The sequence below is a fragment of the Siniperca chuatsi genome, linkage group LG9, assembly GCF_020085105.1.
Source record: "Siniperca chuatsi isolate FFG_IHB_CAS linkage group LG9, ASM2008510v1, whole genome shotgun sequence".
NCBI lineage: Eukaryota > Metazoa > Chordata > Actinopteri > Centrarchiformes > Sinipercidae > Siniperca > Siniperca chuatsi.
In genome coordinates this window covers 27,222,898-27,242,661 of record NC_058050.1, presented here as the reverse complement: position 1 = coordinate 27,242,661, position 19,764 = coordinate 27,222,898, and the positions used below count along the sequence as shown (strand labels likewise).

The 19,764-nt window shown below is 40.6% G+C and overlaps 2 protein-coding genes across 3 annotated transcripts in view; one reads left to right on the top strand and one right to left on the bottom strand.

The window, feature by feature from the left end:
* Positions 1 to 5,538, top strand: part of znrf2b (zinc and ring finger 2b) — a 34,460-nt gene extending 28,922 nt beyond the window's left edge. The window contains exon 5 of the mRNA XM_044207184.1: positions 88 to 5,538. The gene's annotated coding sequence lies outside the window, so the exon portion shown is untranslated. The remainder of the gene's footprint in view (positions 1 to 87) is intronic.
* nod1 (nucleotide-binding oligomerization domain containing 1) lies at positions 4,858 to 17,993 on the bottom strand. Of its 2 annotated transcripts, none has more exons than XM_044207182.1 (12): positions 17,505 to 17,989; positions 16,451 to 16,651; positions 14,632 to 14,806; positions 11,593 to 13,405; positions 11,389 to 11,472; positions 9,195 to 9,278; positions 8,991 to 9,074; positions 8,549 to 8,632; positions 8,381 to 8,464; positions 8,207 to 8,290; positions 7,995 to 8,078; positions 4,858 to 6,925 (listed from the first exon to the last, which is right to left on the bottom strand). In XM_044207182.1, exons 2-12 carry the CDS (start codon positions 16,625 to 16,627, stop codon positions 6,853 to 6,855), a joined length of 2,826 nt encoding a protein of 941 aa, XP_044063117.1. In that variant the 5' UTR covers positions 16,628 to 16,651; positions 17,505 to 17,989; the 3' UTR covers positions 4,858 to 6,852. The 2 variants fall into 2 exon arrangements, with proteins under 2 accessions (XP_044063117.1, XP_044063118.1); XM_044207183.1 differs by lacking the exon at positions 4,858 to 6,925 and having other exon boundaries at positions 7,656 to 8,078; positions 17,505 to 17,544; positions 17,661 to 17,993.
* Between the last annotated feature and the right edge of the window lie 1,771 nt (positions 17,994 to 19,764).

Genomic DNA, 19,764 nt, shown 5'->3' with positions numbered 1-19,764 from the left:
ATATATATATATATATATATATATATATATATTATATATATATATATATATATATATATATTTTCTCTGTGGGTTGTTTGATGACAGGTACTCTACAATGAGAGTGATCTACAAAATGAAGTGTGGATCCAGGGAAACTGCTGGACACTGTGACCACTGTGATCAGTTCAACCCCCCCCCACCCCCACCCAATAATGTAGTACCACGGTGTGCCAAATCTCATTCGAGCAATCTTCAGGGATACAGACTTTTGTGTTTATGTTTGAGTTGCACATCCTCGCTCAGTCTCAGACTGGATGGACTGATCTCCACCTCGCCTCCCCAGCCCTGACACTCAAAGCCACACAGGACATCATGACAGGCAGGGCTCTTCTTCCTGAGTGGCCGTTGGACAGCAGATGTCAGCTGACTGTACACCAGGACACTGGAGGAGGTGGACATGGTCCTGGAGGTGGGGGCGGGGCGATGTGTATATTATCCCTCCATCTCTTTCTCTGTCCCTCCCCTCCTCCTCCTTCAGCATCAGCATCTATCAGTGCCTTGTTGTTGTGATGCCCAGCCACAGCAGGGCGGGACAGAGGAGTCCAGACTGTCGGCAGAGCCAGCTGGACCGACTGGACTGACCTGCAGGACCATCTCACCACAACTGCCACTCTACCAGTCCAGGAGAAACAAGCCAGAGACAGCAGCCGAAATACTTGTCTGCATTAGCAGCTCGGACATTTTCAGAACTGAAGCTGCAGCAAAAATGGTGCCAATCAACTGTGAATATTGTCATACACACACACACACACACACACTCAGTCATCAGTGCTTTTTAATCATATACCATGGAGTAGAGGTCCTCTGGTATAAAAACCTGTCCTCAATCCTGAAAAGGACTTACCAGCTTAAACCTACAGTAGAGTATTGCTGCCACCATGGCAACATTATAACGAGAACATTTTCTTGTTTTAACTAGATCCTTTTCACTTTATAACAAGATATTTTTCATGTGACAATGACATATAACAATGTATGGAAGTTTCTCCTTATAACAACTTATCATGTTCTAAGGAGAAACTTTGATTTTGTGTAATAACGAAAGTTTTGCGATATAACAAGATAAAGTGACATGTTGTTATAACAAGAAAAGTTTGTATAAGTTTGTGTGTCGTAATAAGAAAAATATATCATAACATGAAAAATATAATTTTATAACATGAATAGGTTCTCATAACAAGAAACGTTTTCACATCAACGAGAAAGTGACAAAAACTTATTTTGCTCCAATTTGCTATGTCTGTTTTGTTCAGCTGTTTTGTGTTACTTCATGGAAAAATTAGCTTCTGTTGTTCGTCAAAGGCAGATACAGTTTGAATAGGCTGTGTATTAATTATAGAATTTGATCATACTTCAGTTGCTACATATAAGATGGCACTGATTCCCGCTCAGAGTTTGTTTGGAAGTTCACATTTGCTGTATCTGCACAAACATTTGAGCTGATCCTTTCCTCAGTCTGCAGGTTCAGTGATTGTCACTGTCCAAACTCGTACACAGGTACAGTAAGCAGTGTCAGGTGCACAGAATTGGAACAAATCCAGCACTGTAATAGAAATGGAACACGTAGAGCAGATTACCGAAACCGTGTGGTTCCACATTGAATTAGGGATCATTACAAAAGGGGTAATATAAATAAAAAAAGAATAAAAGGTAGAAATAAAAAAGCAAACCTAAAGATATTGATTTGGCGCATTTTCTGCGCAGCAAACACGATTCTCTTTTAAATCCAAATTTCTAATTTAAATAATTTGTTTTATTCTTTGTTTTTCCAGAATCCCTAATTTACATTTTCCCTGCGCTGTTTTTCTATGAGTGGGGCCCCGTTTTGTTTACCTTGTGCACGCACACGAGGACGCACAGTCCTGCCAATGGTTTCGCACTATTCCTCTGACGTACAGGTGGCTGTAACACACCAAGATATGCTGCAATGCGCCAACAAAGGCAGAAGAAGAGAGCGAGCCAGTAAACATGTATGAATGTAAACAATGCTGGCTTTGCAAACGTTTCATGAGAAGGGAAATTATTCAATGCATTTCTTAGAGCTCAAGGATACACACACACACGTTTGGTGAGTAAGACTGAATGTAAACATAACGTTTGTTTCTTTACACAGGGCAGCTTGAATGTAATCACACTCGGTCTCCTGGTCATCTGCTCTGCACGCTCCATTTCCATGACTGTTTGATTTGTTCGAATTCTGTGCACCTGACACTGCCTACTGTACCTGTTCAAAAGAGTTTACTTGTTACTTTTGTGCATTACAAAATAATAAAGATAAAGCCAATGTGAACTTCAAACTACATTTTTTTTTTTTTTTTTTAAGGATTATTCATTCCTTTATTGACAGCAGAGAGATGACAGGAAGCAAGAGGGGAGAGCCATGTGACATGACATGCAAGACGACCTCCATCACCGTAACCCCTCAGCCACCAGGGCACCCCACAAGACTATTAGTGTACTGCCGCTAAACCAGCCAGTTGACCGTCAATTGGAATTGCAGATTTTGCGCAGTGATCCTTTACTATAACAGTAGAAACAAGCAACTTTTGGTCCCCAAGTGACCATTTGTTCTACTAAAACAGGTTATGGGAGAATCATCTGTGGCTGTCGTCATGCTGGAAGTCATTAACTTGCAGACTGGTCTCGGGTCCTGGCAGCTTCAATCAAAACTACAGACCCAGCGCCAAATAAAGTTGGCCAAGACATAGGACTGAGGGACACTGGGATGACTGGACCTGACACACTGATCCAGTGTGTTTCTTGGGTTTTCCAGGGGTTCAGGTTTGCCTGAAGACCTCTACCATGGAGGAGCTAGTGTGCAGGCTTTTAATCCAGTGAAGAACTATCACAGTTGATTTCACTGACACTCATAATCAACTAGAGAATGAACTCACCAGTGGAATCAGAGTGCGGATCCCAAAGCTCCAGTGGAACGTGTCATCCTTTTCCTCCACAACCTCCTTTTTTCACCCTGAAGACTATTTTCCTACTGGAAAAACAAATAAGCTGCTTCACTATTTCCTTAATAGCAACTTTAAAAGCAATCTTGTGTAATCCCGGCTTCATGTGGAGGATCTTACTGAGGGCATGTTGCCAGCTGACATGGCGTCTAGGTTTATGTGGTCCGAAGACGTTGGCCTGCACAATGTTGGACAGTCAGGCTTTAAAGGAGCACTCCACCGATTTTACACATCATTTTACTAGCACTGTGAGAACAGTTGTATAATGTCTAATGTGGCGCTGGAAGAGCTTTGTGAAGTCTGAGAAAAATGACTCAAGTGACATCATTTGAGTAATCTGGACTTGAACACAAAGCCTGTTTTTACAAACTGGGGGCGTAATTAGTTTCCGCCTTGTGCAGAGCATTCACGTCAACATCCAAGCTGTAATTAGGACTGGGAAACTCAGATTTTTCAGAAAGCTCCAATATATCCGACCTGACACTAAATCATATGAAAGTGCCTGAATAAGCAAACAAATGGATGCCTCACATCAGCCCCCGTCTGGTGCTCAAACTAATTAAATCCATACTTTATGGATACAGCGCTGTATTGGCCAAGCAGAGTACTTTGAACCGTCACACAACCAACCTTTGAGTTGTCAGATAACGTGACTGCTCGCATGATGTAAACATAAGAATCGTTCCCACCTCCGTCCTACATAACGTGAACGTGGCATAATGAAAGATCCTGTCAAATTGTATTAGGGACTGTAGGAAAATTATTTCGGGTGAGGAGGGGGGCTGAATCTTAGATTTGATTTGAACAAAACTCAAGGCCCTCCCCAGTGTTAATAATATTTTCTTTGAGCCCTCCCCTTGACTTAGAAAAAAACCTGCAGTACCCTTCCCCCCAATATCTCAAAACAATATACTTATGGCAAACAGCCACTCTCTAACTTCAAATAAAGAACTGCTAAATGAACAGTTATTACAGTTATCTAATGAGCGAAACAGGAACAGGTCTGTAGCTGCTGATGGCACCGCAATATTTTCACTCCACTTCAAAATAAATCAATAATAATCAAATAATCTAAATAAATATGAATTAGTTCTTAGATCGTTTTGATGCAATCATTTTTTTATCAATAAAATAAATAAATAAAGGGAATATGGAAAAAAATATAAATGAACTGGAGTATCCCCTTTAAAGGACCTCCATCCTAAAGTTCTTTTTTCCAGTTGTGTCATTCTCTGGGTGGGATAACGGTGAGGGATCCCTTTCTGGGTCACTGGAGGGAAAATGGAGTGAACTTTGGAGTTTTGGGATCCACCCTGACACACTCACGATTACTGCTTCATCATACTGTGTATGTAAAGCTGACAGCCACACAGAGATTAGCTGAGCCGTGTAATACACTGTCTCACCACACCGTGGTGCTATAGAGTCACGTTCTCAGTAGCAATAGTCAGATTGATGGACATCTCACCGGGCTCATATTGTACCTTCATCTCTCGCTTTAATCTGACTTCTGCAAGTAATTATTATTTATCATCATTTTTATGACTGATCATACAAATGGTTTCTGAGAGCAGGTCTGTGAATTTCAGAGGAAAAGCGCAACAGATCTGGCCTTAACAGATATGATGATGACATTCAATTTCCTGTCCTCGTGGTTTTTGATAGTTTTATCGTTGTTTTATTGGATGGAGTTGCTCAGTTGTCGTGGAGATGGTTTAGTTGTTATCATGAGACTCGAGTATGAAATTTTGGTCACTTGATTTTTCTCCGGCCATCCACTGACTCCTCAACCCACCGATCGAGGCCACAAGATGTGGCTGATGAAGGAAGTGTACCATGTGATGACAACTTTTCCCATCGGTTTGTAGGGGTAGAAACAAAAAGGTAGACATTTCATTGGTTTAACACAACTTCATATCCCATCCATACAGAGAGCATTTACAATATATTGTCAGGATGTCATGATGACGTAGTGCTGAATATCCCATGAAAGTGGACAGATTTCACCTCTTAGCCCCTCTGTTCTTGTACCTGGCTCTCCATGTTGGGTGAAAACGTCCACTAGACAGCAGCAGAGTCTTCTGCTCTACACTGTGTGTTTGCAACCACCATCACATCCAGGCGCGGCTTCCCCTATTTGCACATGCAGTGAGAAATCCCCTGCATACGGTGTTGTAGGTGTTTGAGCAGCAGCACAGCGATTTCAAAGAAACCCAGTGGTGTAGTGGCTCAAGTTTGGGAGGGACTGGGAGAAATGTGTGTCTAGTCTTTGAATTGTACTGGGAGTGTGTGAGGCACTGAGGATACAGTCCTGAAATAAGCCTTATATGAGCTACTTCAGAATCAGTCACACACTTTTTTAGCATTTTCATAATTTATTTGTTACCAGTTCTGAGCCCCAACAAGTATTATCTAATGAAATGTAACAGAATGTGTGCTGTTCAGTATGGAACTGACAAAGACAGAAAATCATAAACACAATATATCTTTTCTGTAAAACTGTGTATGTAAAAAAAAAAAACACCTTTGAATACCAGTCATTCTCTTGTGCTTATTACATTTTTATGCCATGTTATTTTGTGTTTGAAGCTAATCCACATTTTTAAGTAAAGATCCAGCTGTCTTATCAGCCTGCAGAACGTCTTATTTGACTTTTTTCCAGATACAAATCCGTCAAATTAAACTCAGTGAACGTTAAGTCAAGAACTTTACTTTTTCTATCTATGCTCACTTTCACTTTACCCACAACTGGTAGTTGAATTAAAGGTGCACTTCATGGACGTAAAGGTGCATTTACTAGTCATTTGTAGTACTACTCAGCCTGTAAAAATGTGGGCATTTACCAGGCTGGGAGGTTCCAATGAAAGACGCAATCGAGTTGCATTATGGGAAATGTAGATTCAGAGTTTTTGGAGCTAGACCCAAACTAGGGACTATACGTCAGGATGTGCAGCCTCTGCTTCTTCGATTTGAGGCAGAATAATCGGCCTTTTTCACAGCGGACATTTTGAAATATCATAGCAGAGAAAGCACAGGTGTAATCTGCAACAATAATGGCTACCTTCCATATACGTGTGTCAGTGTTCAGGGCACTGCTGTTGTCCATGCTGGCTCACTGTCATTCAGCAGGATGCTGGAACACTTCAATATTATAAAGAGTACTCTATAGGAAAAGTGCAGTGAGATAACATCTGTTATGAATTGGCGCTATATAAATAAAATTGAATGGAGCAGAGCCATAATTCCTTTTATGAGTTCCTCCTGTGAAGGAGACAAATCAGGGGCACGAAGAGAAAAATGAATAAGGTACTCTTCCTGATTTAACTAAGCTCCATGTTTTGTTGTTGTTTAATGTTTTAACATTATGACAATGCTGTCTTCTTTCATTCACTCTCTTCACATTGAAGCACACCTCACCACAAACTAACAGCACCTTGAGTAACAGTCAAATAATAAATAAAATTATTGTTTGTATACAAAACAAAACATGCGCCTAAAGTCTATATGAAGGTTAATAAGGAAGGAAGTCATTGGTTTGTTTTCTTCTTGTTCATCACTGCTTCCACTTCCTTTTTTGTAACAGTCGCGTAAAACAGTCAAACATTTGACAAAACGTCAGGTAAACATCCCCTGCATGAATCATGAAACATGAAACAGAACGTTTCCTCTGTGCAAAAATGGCTTCATCAACAATGAATGATGCAATGAACAGACGGTATTTCCATAAAGCAGATAGTGTGACTTTGTGCCCACACGCAAACATTTGCCCACAGGTTAAAGAATACTCGCATACAGTGAAAACACCCTGCATTATAGACATTACACAGCACACGCACTCACGAGTGCCCAGTCAGTTGAACCGCAGCCTTTTCTCGGTCACAAACTGTTTCTCTTCCTCTTCAGAGAGCTGGTTTCCTTTCACACTGTAGGAACATGATCAGACACCATCAGACATTAATTCACATTTAATACGCATTGATGCACTCAGAGGCGGTACACACAGAAATGGCCTGGATGCCGTGAAGGGTTTGTCACCCTAATGACTATTACAACTGCTAGGTATTGTTTAATACCTAGCTTAAAATTTTAAAAAGAAAGAAATAAAAACATTAAGCACTTGGGCTTTTCAATGCCCCACCATATTCTACACACACACACACACACATATATATGTATAAATAAATGCAGTGTAAATTTGAACCAAATCTGGAGAAAATCGGCAAAAGAAAATGCTAATTAATGCACGTTTCCATCCACTGCGGTTATGTGATTATTCAGAGTTGGTTTGTTGAGATAAACAGCTGGTGGCGCTAATTCTCCAGTCAGCCATTAAACCGCTGCAGAAGAAGAGGACGCACCGAGATGACATAATTAAATGAGTGCCAGTCAAACCTCAAACGGTGAAAAACGTGATGGAAATATTGCATTTATGCTTGTTTCGTGTATTCATTAGAGGAACGTTACAGTCTCCTCATCGCTCCACACAGATCTGATGTTTTCGTCTGCTGCTGTTTTTTGTCTCTTCAGTGGAGCGGAAGCTTCTGTGGATGTTGAAGTCACATGTTGTCGCATTTTACTTTTAACGATAAACCAATTTTTCCACCTCAGCCAAGCATAAAAACTTTTGTGCAATATTTCAAATTTTTTTTTTCGAATTTTCTGCGTTTCCACTCCGGCTTTTTTTATGCGCACACTGACAATGCGCATAAAAACAGGTGTTTGGAAACCCAGCTACAGTAACATTAAGGTGAGACCATGTAACTGTTGAAAGAAAGACACAATCTGATCTCCCTGATGAAAAAGGTGAATATAAAAGCAAAAAAAGCTTCGGTCTTGCTTGGTCTGGTATGACCATAGATCAGAGGCATAGATATTGCTGCTAACATTTAGTGACGTCATGTCTCTTCTCTACTCGTACTAACTAACCATCTGAAGGCCATTAGTGACAAAGAAAATGCCTGAAAGTTACCGTGAATCATACCGGATCCTTACCATATCTCTTTGAGTGCTGTGTTGTGATTTAGGGCCTCTGCAAAGTGTTTGATCCCATCCACAGTGAACTGGTTGCTGATTAACCTGCAGACAAGTACACAAAGCAGGTGAGTTTCTGACAGTCACTGTCTGACCAGGGTTTTCACCAGGTCTCGTGCACGGTGACATGCGAGCAAATGCAGAGTGTGTTCATGCATTTGTGTTTTCCTTACCATAGGTGGGTTAAACCTGTGTTCGCTTGGACCAACTCAGCAAAGTGTGCGGCTGCATCGTCGGTCATCTCATTCTGCACTAACCTGCAACAGCACAGACATGTTCTTCTATTCAGAGAGCAGTACTGTTAGAACAGCAAAAACCACCTGGCTCAAATGTAGTGGCCTGCCTACCAGAATATCCTGAGTACGCTGTTCTTCTTCAGTGCTTCTGCCAGGCACTTCCCGCCTTTAGATGTGATGCCATTGGCTGAGAGACTAGAAACACGGAAGTTACCCTGCTTAATCAATGAGGTTAAATCAGTAGGTTTTTACAGTCTTTGAAGGTAGCTGCCTTCTCACCTGAGGTTGGTAAGCCTTGGGTGGTGCCTCAAAGCTTCTGCAAATGCTTCCGCTCCCTCATCGCCGATGCTGTTCCCCCACATTCTGCAGCAAAAACATCAAAACTGTCATCAGCGTCAGGAAGCATACAAACACAACGGGGCTGCCTTACTTTGGCCAGCGGTAACCTGCCAAGTTAGCCGGAAACGTGGACGGATTCTACCGTTTTTTGTCAAATTTGGGTTTGTCACATTTTAATCATGATGATCACGTATGCTTTGTGTGACTTGAGAGATAGTGAATGAACTATTTTTTGTTACCATCTGAAACCGTCCTCCAATTAATCCTCCCCGGCTGCTCCAGTTGATGTTATATCTCACTGCTTTCATGAGTACAGCGAGATAAGAATATCCCGGATTAAGTGATCTAAAACAGCAAAGGTTTTACAGCAGTGAAGTCTTACCCCACATCGAATATAGAAGTGCTCTTCTGAATTGCGCTGGCCAAATACCTCCCACCAACACTAGTGATCTTGTTTTTACCGATCCTGAGGACAAAGTAATGTCAACATCAATTTAAGAGACATAAGACCACGACATATTAATTATACAATTACTATAATTACCATAATGTTCTAATTTTATCTGGGTACAAGTTAGAAACATACTTGACCATTCGCAGCTTTGGACATTCCTCAATTATCTGAGCAACTAGCTTGGCTCCAACATCTGTGATGTGATTGTTGTAAAGCCTGAGGACAAAAATACAAATTATGGTTAAAGATTCTGTTTCACTCTCAGAAAAACATTAAGCAGAATTGTACTTTATCGACACTAACGCTTGGGGCAGTACCCGATCTTTACTGGCTAGTGAATGTTTGTACCTCTACCGTTTGTATAGCCAAAAATACAATTATGTACCCTAAGGGACCAAAATGTAGCTTTGACCAAAACATGTCACACACCTGACAGCAATGAAGTCATCTACACAGACAGCGTGTACTGGCGAGCAGAGCCAAACTGGGTCAAACTAAATGATCCCTCTGCCTCCATCAGCACATGATGCTACTGTAAAATAGCTCAGAGTCGTCCTACTCAGCTGAAAACAGCTGTATAATGTCTTCTGTGGCTCTAGACGAGCTTCATCCGATTATGTCATCATCCTTATCTTGGTTTTGGCTTGGAGATGACAAATTTATAACAGACAGCCGGCGTTACAAAATGGAGGTGTGGACTTTGAAAGATGTGGGACGTGTAAGATCCAGCGTTTCTGAAGCTTGACTCATCTTGTGACGAAAAGTCAGGATATCTCAGCTTCATTTTTTTTTACCTTTAAAAACACTAACACTACACAAAACTCCACAGGAAACATGGAACACTCTTTTCAGGAAGAAGGACTCAAACCCTCCACTGCAACTGAAAGCATTTATTTCACTAAAAACAGGCTACGGATATTAATAAAACTTGTCAAGTATAACATGACTTATGTAACTATCCACTATATTTTAGAGGGAAATATTGTACTTTTTACACCACCAAATTTATTTCACAGCTACAGGCATTTTCACACCGGGGACAAAACAAATAAACGAAACGAACGTTTTTTTTGCGTTCAAACCTTTCACACTAAGTCCGACACGAATATTCGCGTTCCGTGCATTCCACCGAAAATTAAAGCTTCGCACCGGCACACAATCAACGATTAATTCATTGATGTAACGCTATCGTTTGTCCTATATGGTCAGGTTATATATAAGGTATACCTTTCACAACGATGTATTTTCTGACATGTACAGCTAATGTCCATAGCATAATATTATCTAATGCACTTGAAAATGAATGGTTTTCTATGTGTTACCTTGACAACGAAGTATGTTTAACCATCTTTTGTAGGCTACTCACAGTCACAAGCCAGCTCAACCGCTATACTTTCCCAGATGTTGTCTTTGAGTCCGTTGTCTTTGGAATCTTTATGCTGTTTGTCAAACAGAGCACTATGCTGTGAGACCAAATGGATCAGCCAATCAATATCCATATTGATTGAGTGTGAATGGAATTATGACATTAACGTCCGAATCTATTGATCGCTTGAGTAAAAGTCATGATTTTATTGGTTGGCTCGTTTTTGTCGGCTTCCGAAGTTCGTTGAAATCGAAACAGCTGTGAAAAAACAGCACGGCGAAATACGAAGGTTTCGGACTCGATTTATTTGCACCAATTATTCGCGTTTGTTCTAAAAAGGCCTTAACAGTTACTTTTACTTTTCAGATTAAGATTTTAAATAAAAAGCACATGATAATTTTATAAAACACAAGGCATTTTTAAAGATTAAACCAGTGGTTCCCAAAGTTTTTGGCTCGTGACTAATTACAAAAAAAACAGTGTCAAGTTGGGGCCTCTGGTCACATTTCTGATGTCTATGAGTTAGCAGTTTCAAGGAGACATTTCCCAAAGATTAGAGAGAAGTCCAACAAATGAATACAGTAGCAGAACGTTTTCATTAGTCATCTCACGACTCATTTAGAGGGGCCCGAACCCTCGGGTGGGAACCACTGGACTAAGCTACCTAACTGTAAACAAAGTAGTTAAAACTACAGCTCCACCTCAACCAGCTACAACAGCAAAATGCTGCTTACACATTGACGCATCAGTATTAACAATCTAATAATGTCATATACTGTATAATGATAATATTTCAGTCACAGGGGACATTTGTCTGCAGAACAAGCACTTTTACTTTTGATAATTTAAGTTGCTGATAATACTTTGTTTAGTTTACTTAGGTGGGATTTTGAATGCAGTACTTGTAACTTTGTGTACTTTAGTTTTAAGTACACTGGAACAATTGACATGGTTACTCACCCCAAGACCTCCACAACTTTGTGCTTACACAGCTCCTCTGCAAGAACCTCAATGCTGCTGTCAGACAGCTGATTGACGCACAGTCTGAAGACGAGCAGTTTGATTAATGTTTGATTAGATAAGTTATATGCACATTATAAAATCAGATGGAATATCCCTCAATGGAGATTAGAAGGTAGTTAAAAACACCTTTATACTTCTTACCTCACTACTGTCATCTTACAAAAGGAGGGCCTCAGCTGCTTCACTCCATAGTCACTGATGTTGTTGTTGTCCATGTCAAGCCCCAGGAGCTTCTGACGGTGCTGCAGTACAAAGTTCAGGGCGGTGCAGTCACCTGAGAACACGTTACAGTAACCCAGCTTGATGAAGCCAGAAGTGATGCCTTTCGCTGTCATCTGAGCGATGTCTTTGCTCCCTGTCTCAAAGATGCACCTCAGGATCCACAGGAAGTTGGGCAAAACATGAACTTTCACGCCCTCTTCGCCGGTGTAGTGAGGTAAGCCATGGAGGTGGGACTTTACACTGGTGGAAAGGTAGGATTTTAGTAAGGCCCGTTTTTTCTTTAATAACACAGGAGATACCAAATGCTCCATCAGGCCGGTGTGAGCCTTGGACAGCAGTCCACACAAGAACAGATTAGTGAACTGAAGGTGTTCATTATTTGCAAAGGGATTTTTTTCACTGGGCTTTGAAGAGCCACTGATACAGAAGTCAAAGGGCAGACATGATGCTTCTCTTTTCCTGCTGCACTCTGTGAAGAACTTGAGGATGGAGCTGGCAGCATCCTGCTCATCCAACACAAGAGCACACGCTGCCAAGAAAGACTGGAGGGTAATATGGAGGAATTCAAATGTAGCAGGGCTTCCACTGGCATCATACTCACTGACAGGTCTAAGAAAGCCCAGGGGCAGGTCCTCCTCTGTCAGGCCACACACAGTGATCTCCTCTTGGCTGCAAATGAAGCTACCTCTCTCCATACCCTTAAGTGCGAGTTTGGCAAACGCGGCGAGAGGCCTGAGGCCTGCTTTGAATGTCTCTGAGGCACACCGAGTGCTTTTCTTCAGCAGAGATGGTGCAAGTGAGGCTGTGCGGCTGAGGAACACCTCAGACAGCAGGAGGAAGATGTCAGTGAGTGTGATGCAGATTTCAGGCAGATGAAAATTATCATGCATGGTGTGCAGGTGCCTAAAGCTCTTGAATACAATCCAGGAGAACAGCGGGGTGGAGCACAGGCCGCAGAGGTGGGGGCTAGCATCCAGCTGAACTGACACCAGCTCTCGGTGCTCCTGCTCCTTAAAGTGCAGATCAATGTAGGTCTTCAGATGAGCTGGGGAGAACCCCTTCAGAGCCACCTTTTTTCTGATCACCTTACTCTGAATCTGGATCCCTGTCCGGGCTGTCAGCACCTTCTGGGAGCCCTTGAGTAGTTTCCCACAGAGCAAGCTGATGAGCAGCTGGAGGGGGTGTGCCTTGTCTTCTGGTGACACCACTTCAGGAACATTCATCAGGTCTAGATCCTCCTGAATCTCATCATAGCCATCAAATGTAAAAAGAACCTTCTCAGGGAAGCGCAGGATGTAGTCAAACACCTCATTATCTGGATCCTGATCTGGGTAGCAGTTGTATTTGAACAAAAGGTCTCTGAGGGAGATCTGTTCTGTGTCCTTGAAGATGCTGAACATCCTACAGCGGAACTTAAAGAAGAAGATGGTGTCCGTCTGCAGCTCTTTCTTGGACCAGAGGTTCTGGAGCTTCTGCAGGAGGATGGATTTTCCCACACCGGCATCCCCCATCACATAGATGATTTCACCTTGGGTATTGAAGACTGCATGGTCTCCTAGGAGCTGGTCCAGACTCTCCAAGAAGCCCAGACTTTCATTGCGGTCGTTCAACAGCTCCATCAGTGTGTCAGTGTATAGCTCCTCCAGACGGGTCTCCTCCTGCTGGCTGTATGACATGATGAAGCAGGTGTCCCGGCTCATATCATGCCTCAACTTCTCACAGTATCTGCTGACTTAGAGGAGGCAGACAGTAAATTAGTGAAATATAGAAGCTTTTAGTGGTATTATTATAACCACAGTTAGGGGCAGTGCTTCATAATTTTCTATTTAGGACCAGACACTTTTTATCCAATCCAAAAACAGATGTGTTGTTTTTTTTTTGTATTTGATGTTTCTATCTTATATCTTTGCTGCATACAAAATTTCTCTCAGGACTAATCTCAGACTGGGCCCAGGAAGGATAATGTGTGCAAATCTCCTGTCATGTGGACAGAGAACTTGCGTATTGTTATACACTTGCACTGACACAGGCATACCTTGCCCAGTATGAGACAGTCCTCAGCAGCTTTAGTGGCAGCTAGAGCAGCATCCATCTTAAGAATGATAAGACAGAATCTTTATGCTCCCTGTATAAAACAGTGGTGACAGGATTCCAGTTTTTGGTGGGCTAGGGAAATGTGAAGATGTGGCATTTTTTATAATTGACTGATTGAATAGGTTTGAAACATGATAGTGTTTGGCTTCTGGCTTAGTGTTTAATTTAAAGTTATTTGGACAAATAGAAGACGTTTTTTACTTGGTAAAAGTAATTAGGCCACATGCAGGTTAGCTTTGAAACCCAACCCTAACTTTTATTATGACTTAATGATAATCTAAATCTACACGTTTGTAGATTAAAGTACCCAACAGTATGTTAAATACTTGAATTAGCTTCACCTCGACTAGTTTCAACATTAAAATGCTAGTTACACATTAGTGCATCAGTAATCATAATATAATGTGCAAAATATAATATATATTTTATATATGTATATTTTGCATAGTGAGTGCTTTTAATATTTGTATAATATATTATAATACTATACAATATAAAGTCAATTCTGCTGTATCTGTACTTCTACTTAAGCATTTTGAATGTAGTACTTCTTGTAATGGGGTATTTTTACATTTCTACCCAATTCTATACTCATTGACTAAATAGCAGAAATACCTCGCTGTATGATCCAACACAATACAACAGCACCACAAAAACTACAGCCTCCAAGTTGAATATTATAACCTTCATGAGAGCCGAATTTATAGCAGGGCTTTTGTATTAGACTGTATTGGTTTTAACTAGGTGTACCTAATAAACTGGCACCTAAGTGTATAGTGACACAACACCCTTACATGAAATCTATGAAGCATAAAAAAGAACATCTTGGTGGCATAGAGCAGCATTAGTGACTGCAATACTTACTGGGATCTGTGTTAACCACTTGTATCACCGTTACGTCATTGCTTGGGTTGTAGTTGATTTCTTTCAACCATGGCTGGAGGTCTATGTATGCATCATATACTTTATATATGATGTAAATAAAGAATTCACAGGCCTCCTCCCCTTTGCATTGGACTAGCTCCAAGATTTTGCGCACCTAGAAAATAATTACAGGAAAGAAAGTCTGTGTTGGTTATAATTTGACAAACTTACTACTTCATTTTGGATTATTTACCAGCAGATACTTTACATAGAGACAAAACAATTTTATTTTTTTAAATTACAAATGACCTTCTAATTGCATCAGACAATGGACTTGTCTCTGTACTTGTCTTGTTAGATCTCAGTGCTGCATTCGACACCATTGACCATCCTATCACCAATCCAATCCTATCTATCAGATCAGTTTGTACATGTTAACGATGAATCCTCCAATCCTCCACACCAAAGTTAGTCACGGAGTTCTGCAAGGTTCTGTGCTTGGACCAATTCTATTCACCTTATATATGCTTCCTTTAGGCAATATTATTAGGAAACACTCCATAAACTTTCATTGCTTTGCGGATGATACCCAGTTATATCTATCGATCAAGCCAGATGAAACTAATCAGTTAGCTAAACTTCAAGCGTGCCTTAAGGACATAAAAACCTATATGACCTGCAATTTTCTGATGTTAAACTAAGAATAAGTCCCTTAAGACTCGCCAGTTGATCCAGAATGCTGCAGCACATGTGCTGACAAGAACTAGGAAAACAGATCATATTTCTCCAATATTAGCTTCTCTGCACTTGCTCCCTGTAAAATCCAGAATAGAATTTAAAGTCCTTCTCCTTACCTATAAAGCACTTAATGGTCAGGCACTATAGTATCTTAAAGAGCTCATAGTACCCTATTACCCCATTAGAACACTGTGCTCCCAGAATGCAGGGTTACTTGTGGTTCCTACAGTCTCCAAAAGTAGAATGGGAGCCAGAGCCTTCAGTTATCAAGCTCCTCTCCTGTGGAATCAGATCTCAGTTTGGGATTGGGCGGCAGACACCACATTTAAGAGTAGGCTTAAGACTTTCCTCTTTGATAAAAGCTTATAGTTAGGGCTGGCTCAGGTGAATCCTGAACCATCCCTTTTTTATTTTGCTATAGGCCTAGACTGCCTGGAGACTTCCCATGATGCACCTCTCTCCTCCTCTCCCTCTCCATCTGTATGCATTCTTATCCCATTAATGCATGTTACTAACTTGACATCTTCTCTCTCCTGCAGTTTTGTGCTTTCTCGTTTCTCTCCTCTCTCCTTCTGTCGCTTTCAGCAGGTATTTCTGCCTCTGGAGTTGCAGAGTCTGGATCTATGATTGTGGGCCACCTACTGCTCAACACCTGCTACTACAATTATTATTATTAGTCTTATTACTACTATTATCATTATTATTCCTATCATTATTATTACTATTATTATTTTATTAATATTACCAATACAATTACATTATTATTATTTACAAATTCTCTCTCTCTCTCAACCCAGCAGCAGGTGGCCATCCACCCTGAGTCTGGTTCTGCTTGAGATTTCTGCCTCTTAAAAGGGAGTTTTTCCTTGCCACTGTCGCCAAGTGCTTGCTCATGGTGGGAATTGTTGGGTCTCTGTAAATAATTTTATAAAAAGTACAGTCTAGACCTGCTCTATAGGAAAAGTGCAATGAGATAACTTCTGTTCTGAATTGGTGCTATAGAAATAAAATTTAATTGAATTAAATGAAACCGTTGGAAAGGGTTGCCCCCTTTTTTTACAGACATGTTTGGTTTTCCTACCTGATCTGTCTTGGTGACAGTTCGCTGTACGATCTCAACATCTTCTTCACAGACGAAGCCAGAGGCCAACAGGTTGTCCAGTATGCATTGAATACTCTTCAACCTGGACACCAGCAGCTCTCTGTGGTAGGTTAGGATGTTAAGGCACGACACCTTGGCTTCTTCTTTTTGACCCATATTTACTGCAGACTGCAGTCACCTCTGAGGGATAACAGAAGACAAGACAAATACACTGTATTATGAGCCATTTAAGCAAAAGATGAAGTTGCCTAACGCTCTATAATACCATTTTAGACATCCACAAGAGTCAATAACAGTAAGAGCAGCCATAGTGATAATTTAGGAATACAGTCTTTACACCATTATCACAGATATTGTAATTAGACTCATCGCTCATAGCCAGTGATAATTGTAGAAATCTATAATTGGGTTTTGATGAGCAGATACTAGTTTTAGAAGAATCCTCATTAGGAAAGTTCCTGAGTCTGATCAATAGCCTACTGGTTAAAACCTTGGCAGTTAAGTTTGCCAAAAAAAAAAAAAGCAATATAGTAGTCAAATTCAGTAAACACATAAATCCACAAATAAATTGCATCTATCAGGAACTTGATAGATGTTTGATTGACAGCTGCCCAAAGGTTGTTTACTAGGCTATGAAAAGTCAACGCTACAAATATAATATGTAAAGTAAATACCAATATTTGTATAGAATCCTCCCTCTTTTGTTCCACAGCTGTTATCAGTATAATGCTTCCTATTTTGTTAACCAAATGGCACGCCTCGATAAAGAGGAACCGGTTACTATCATTCTAATTATACACAAACTCCAAGTGGCACTCCTTTCACTGTCAACTTTCAAAGAAATAAATTCCTTCCTCTCTAAATTAAGCCCTGCTTTTGTTGAAAGAACACCTGGAATGGCAGGTGAACTAAAACAAACATTATTAGCATCGGCTACATCACTGGTGTTTGTTTTGGATGTTATCTAGCTCACATAAAAACTGAGTGTACTCAGTAGAACCATAAAGCTACATAAGGACAAAATGAATCCTACCATAGTGTTGCGTCCACACCAAAGCGCTGTAAACAGCGCACTAAAAATACAAAAGAAAAATAAAAGTCAAGTAAAAACCGAGTGTTAAAAGGAATTATTGTCAAATGTCACAAGTGCCCATTTGGTTACTTTCTGTAAACTACATCTACTGTGTACCCGCTAGAAAACAGTCCGCTGCAGCTTTCTGTTTGGGAAGTGAAAGCTTTCCGATCAGCGCGTCATTTCTCTCCGGAATGTCACAACCTGCCCGTGCTGCATTCACGTCCCCACGGAAATGTGGGAATTAAAATCACCCCAGGTATTTTTCTACCTTTATTGAACAATGAGGTTATACACAATACAAATAACTATATACAGAGCCATTGCGTCCTTTCGCTTCATTTTATTGTTCATTTACATGTTTGGCATGTTTGTTCTCATTTCCCCTCAATGTAATTTTATTCTCGTTTTATAGAAGTTTGCAAAATCAACGAAGGTGATTCCTGCATGATAACCTTGTGGCCCTGTCTTTCATCTCTCTGCTACTGTCTGTGACTACAAATATATATAATATAAATACTTATATTATTTCAGCTCATAGTATGCTGTCATGGTGAATGTCCCTAAATAAAGTTGTGATGCGATCTGATTATTGCTGCTGCATCATCTTCAGAGCATCTTAAAGAGATTCAGCTCCACAGCTGCAGTAACTACATCAGTGGCCTGGAGGGAACACTCTGCAGTGAAAACACATCAAACTTGAATCTTTTGGGTACTTGTTTATGTGTATGTGTATGTATATACTGACCGTAGTATTTTGGCTGACACTGCCTTGCTGCTGTAGCCTATATCATGAAAAAAGTCGAACCAAACATATTTCGAAAATACGAATATTTACGAATATTTCTGATATTTCTGTTATCACATTTTTCTCTCACCTACGGCTTATGCATTTGGTTTTGATCATCATACTTTTGGAATAAACTTTATACAAGTCGTATTAACTTGCCAAATGGAAACAATGCCATTATTTTTAAGATAAAAATGTGAAAAGGTGTTGGCTGATTAGCCCACTGCTCAGGTTAAAGTTGGGTGAAGCTATGGCAGGAATCACCTACATCAACAGACATACGAATGATACAGGTGTAGATTTGTCCCACCTCAGTCGGTGAATGAATGAATGAACGAATGAATTTATTTGATGACTAAAAAACACATATAACACTGCACATGAAAACACAATAAACCCCTGAGGCTTATTTCCATTGCGGTCCTCTACAGTTAACACACCACGAGAGAAGAACAAAACAACGACCAGACAGCAAGCGAAGACAATACAATCAGCAGAGAAACAGAAATGGCAGGTGGCGGGTAGCTATGACAGCATGCTCATGTTTTCATGGTAATAAAAAGTTGAATATGCTACATGTTACTGTATAACCATTTCTTTAAGGCCACTCTAAACGTGCTCTGTGAAACACTCACTTTCAGATATGTGGGCAGATTGTTCCACTGCACTGTGCTTTTGCCCTTTAGGCTCTTAAATCGAAAAGGTGTGAAGTCTGTCAAGCTACCTCTTGTAAAATAGCTATGATTGTCTCTTAATGGTGAGAAATAATTAAGTACTTTGGTACCACATTTTTTACAGTTTTGTAAGTAAGCAGCATCTTAATATAAATGGTTCTTTTTTCCACCATCAACCAGTTAAGCTTTTTAAAATGTGCACGTGGGGACTGACTTTTAAAATAACCCATATCAATTTATTTTGAGCCTTTTGTAGTTTGTTTTTGAGATGTTGTGATAATCCGGTGTACCAGCACACGGCAGCGTAATCACAATGACTTTGAACTAGAGCTCCAGGTCGTGTGTGAAGAACTGAGCGTTTCTGGCTAGAAACTTCACTCTTTGAGTTATCATGGTGAGGGCTTTCAAAGCCATATTTTCAAAAATGACTAAAATGCAGCCTAGACCATTTACACTGTCTTTAGCAGTTATATGGAACTCTCCGACTTTGACCTTAAAACCCGGTGACCTTGCTAATTCTATTTTAGATAGAATAGCATGGCTTCAGTTTTTCCCAAGTGAAGGGATACTCTGTTATTCGATAGCCATCTACTTACATTTTGAATTCCTCACTGAGAGTGTTCTCTCTGCCACAGGAGAGTGAGAGAAATGTCAATGAAACACAGTGTGTACACTCCCATACAGTCCCGAGAAGAGGTCCAACCAGGTAAAATCAGGGAAAACAGCTGTGGGGGTTCACCGCAGGAATGCAGGGCCT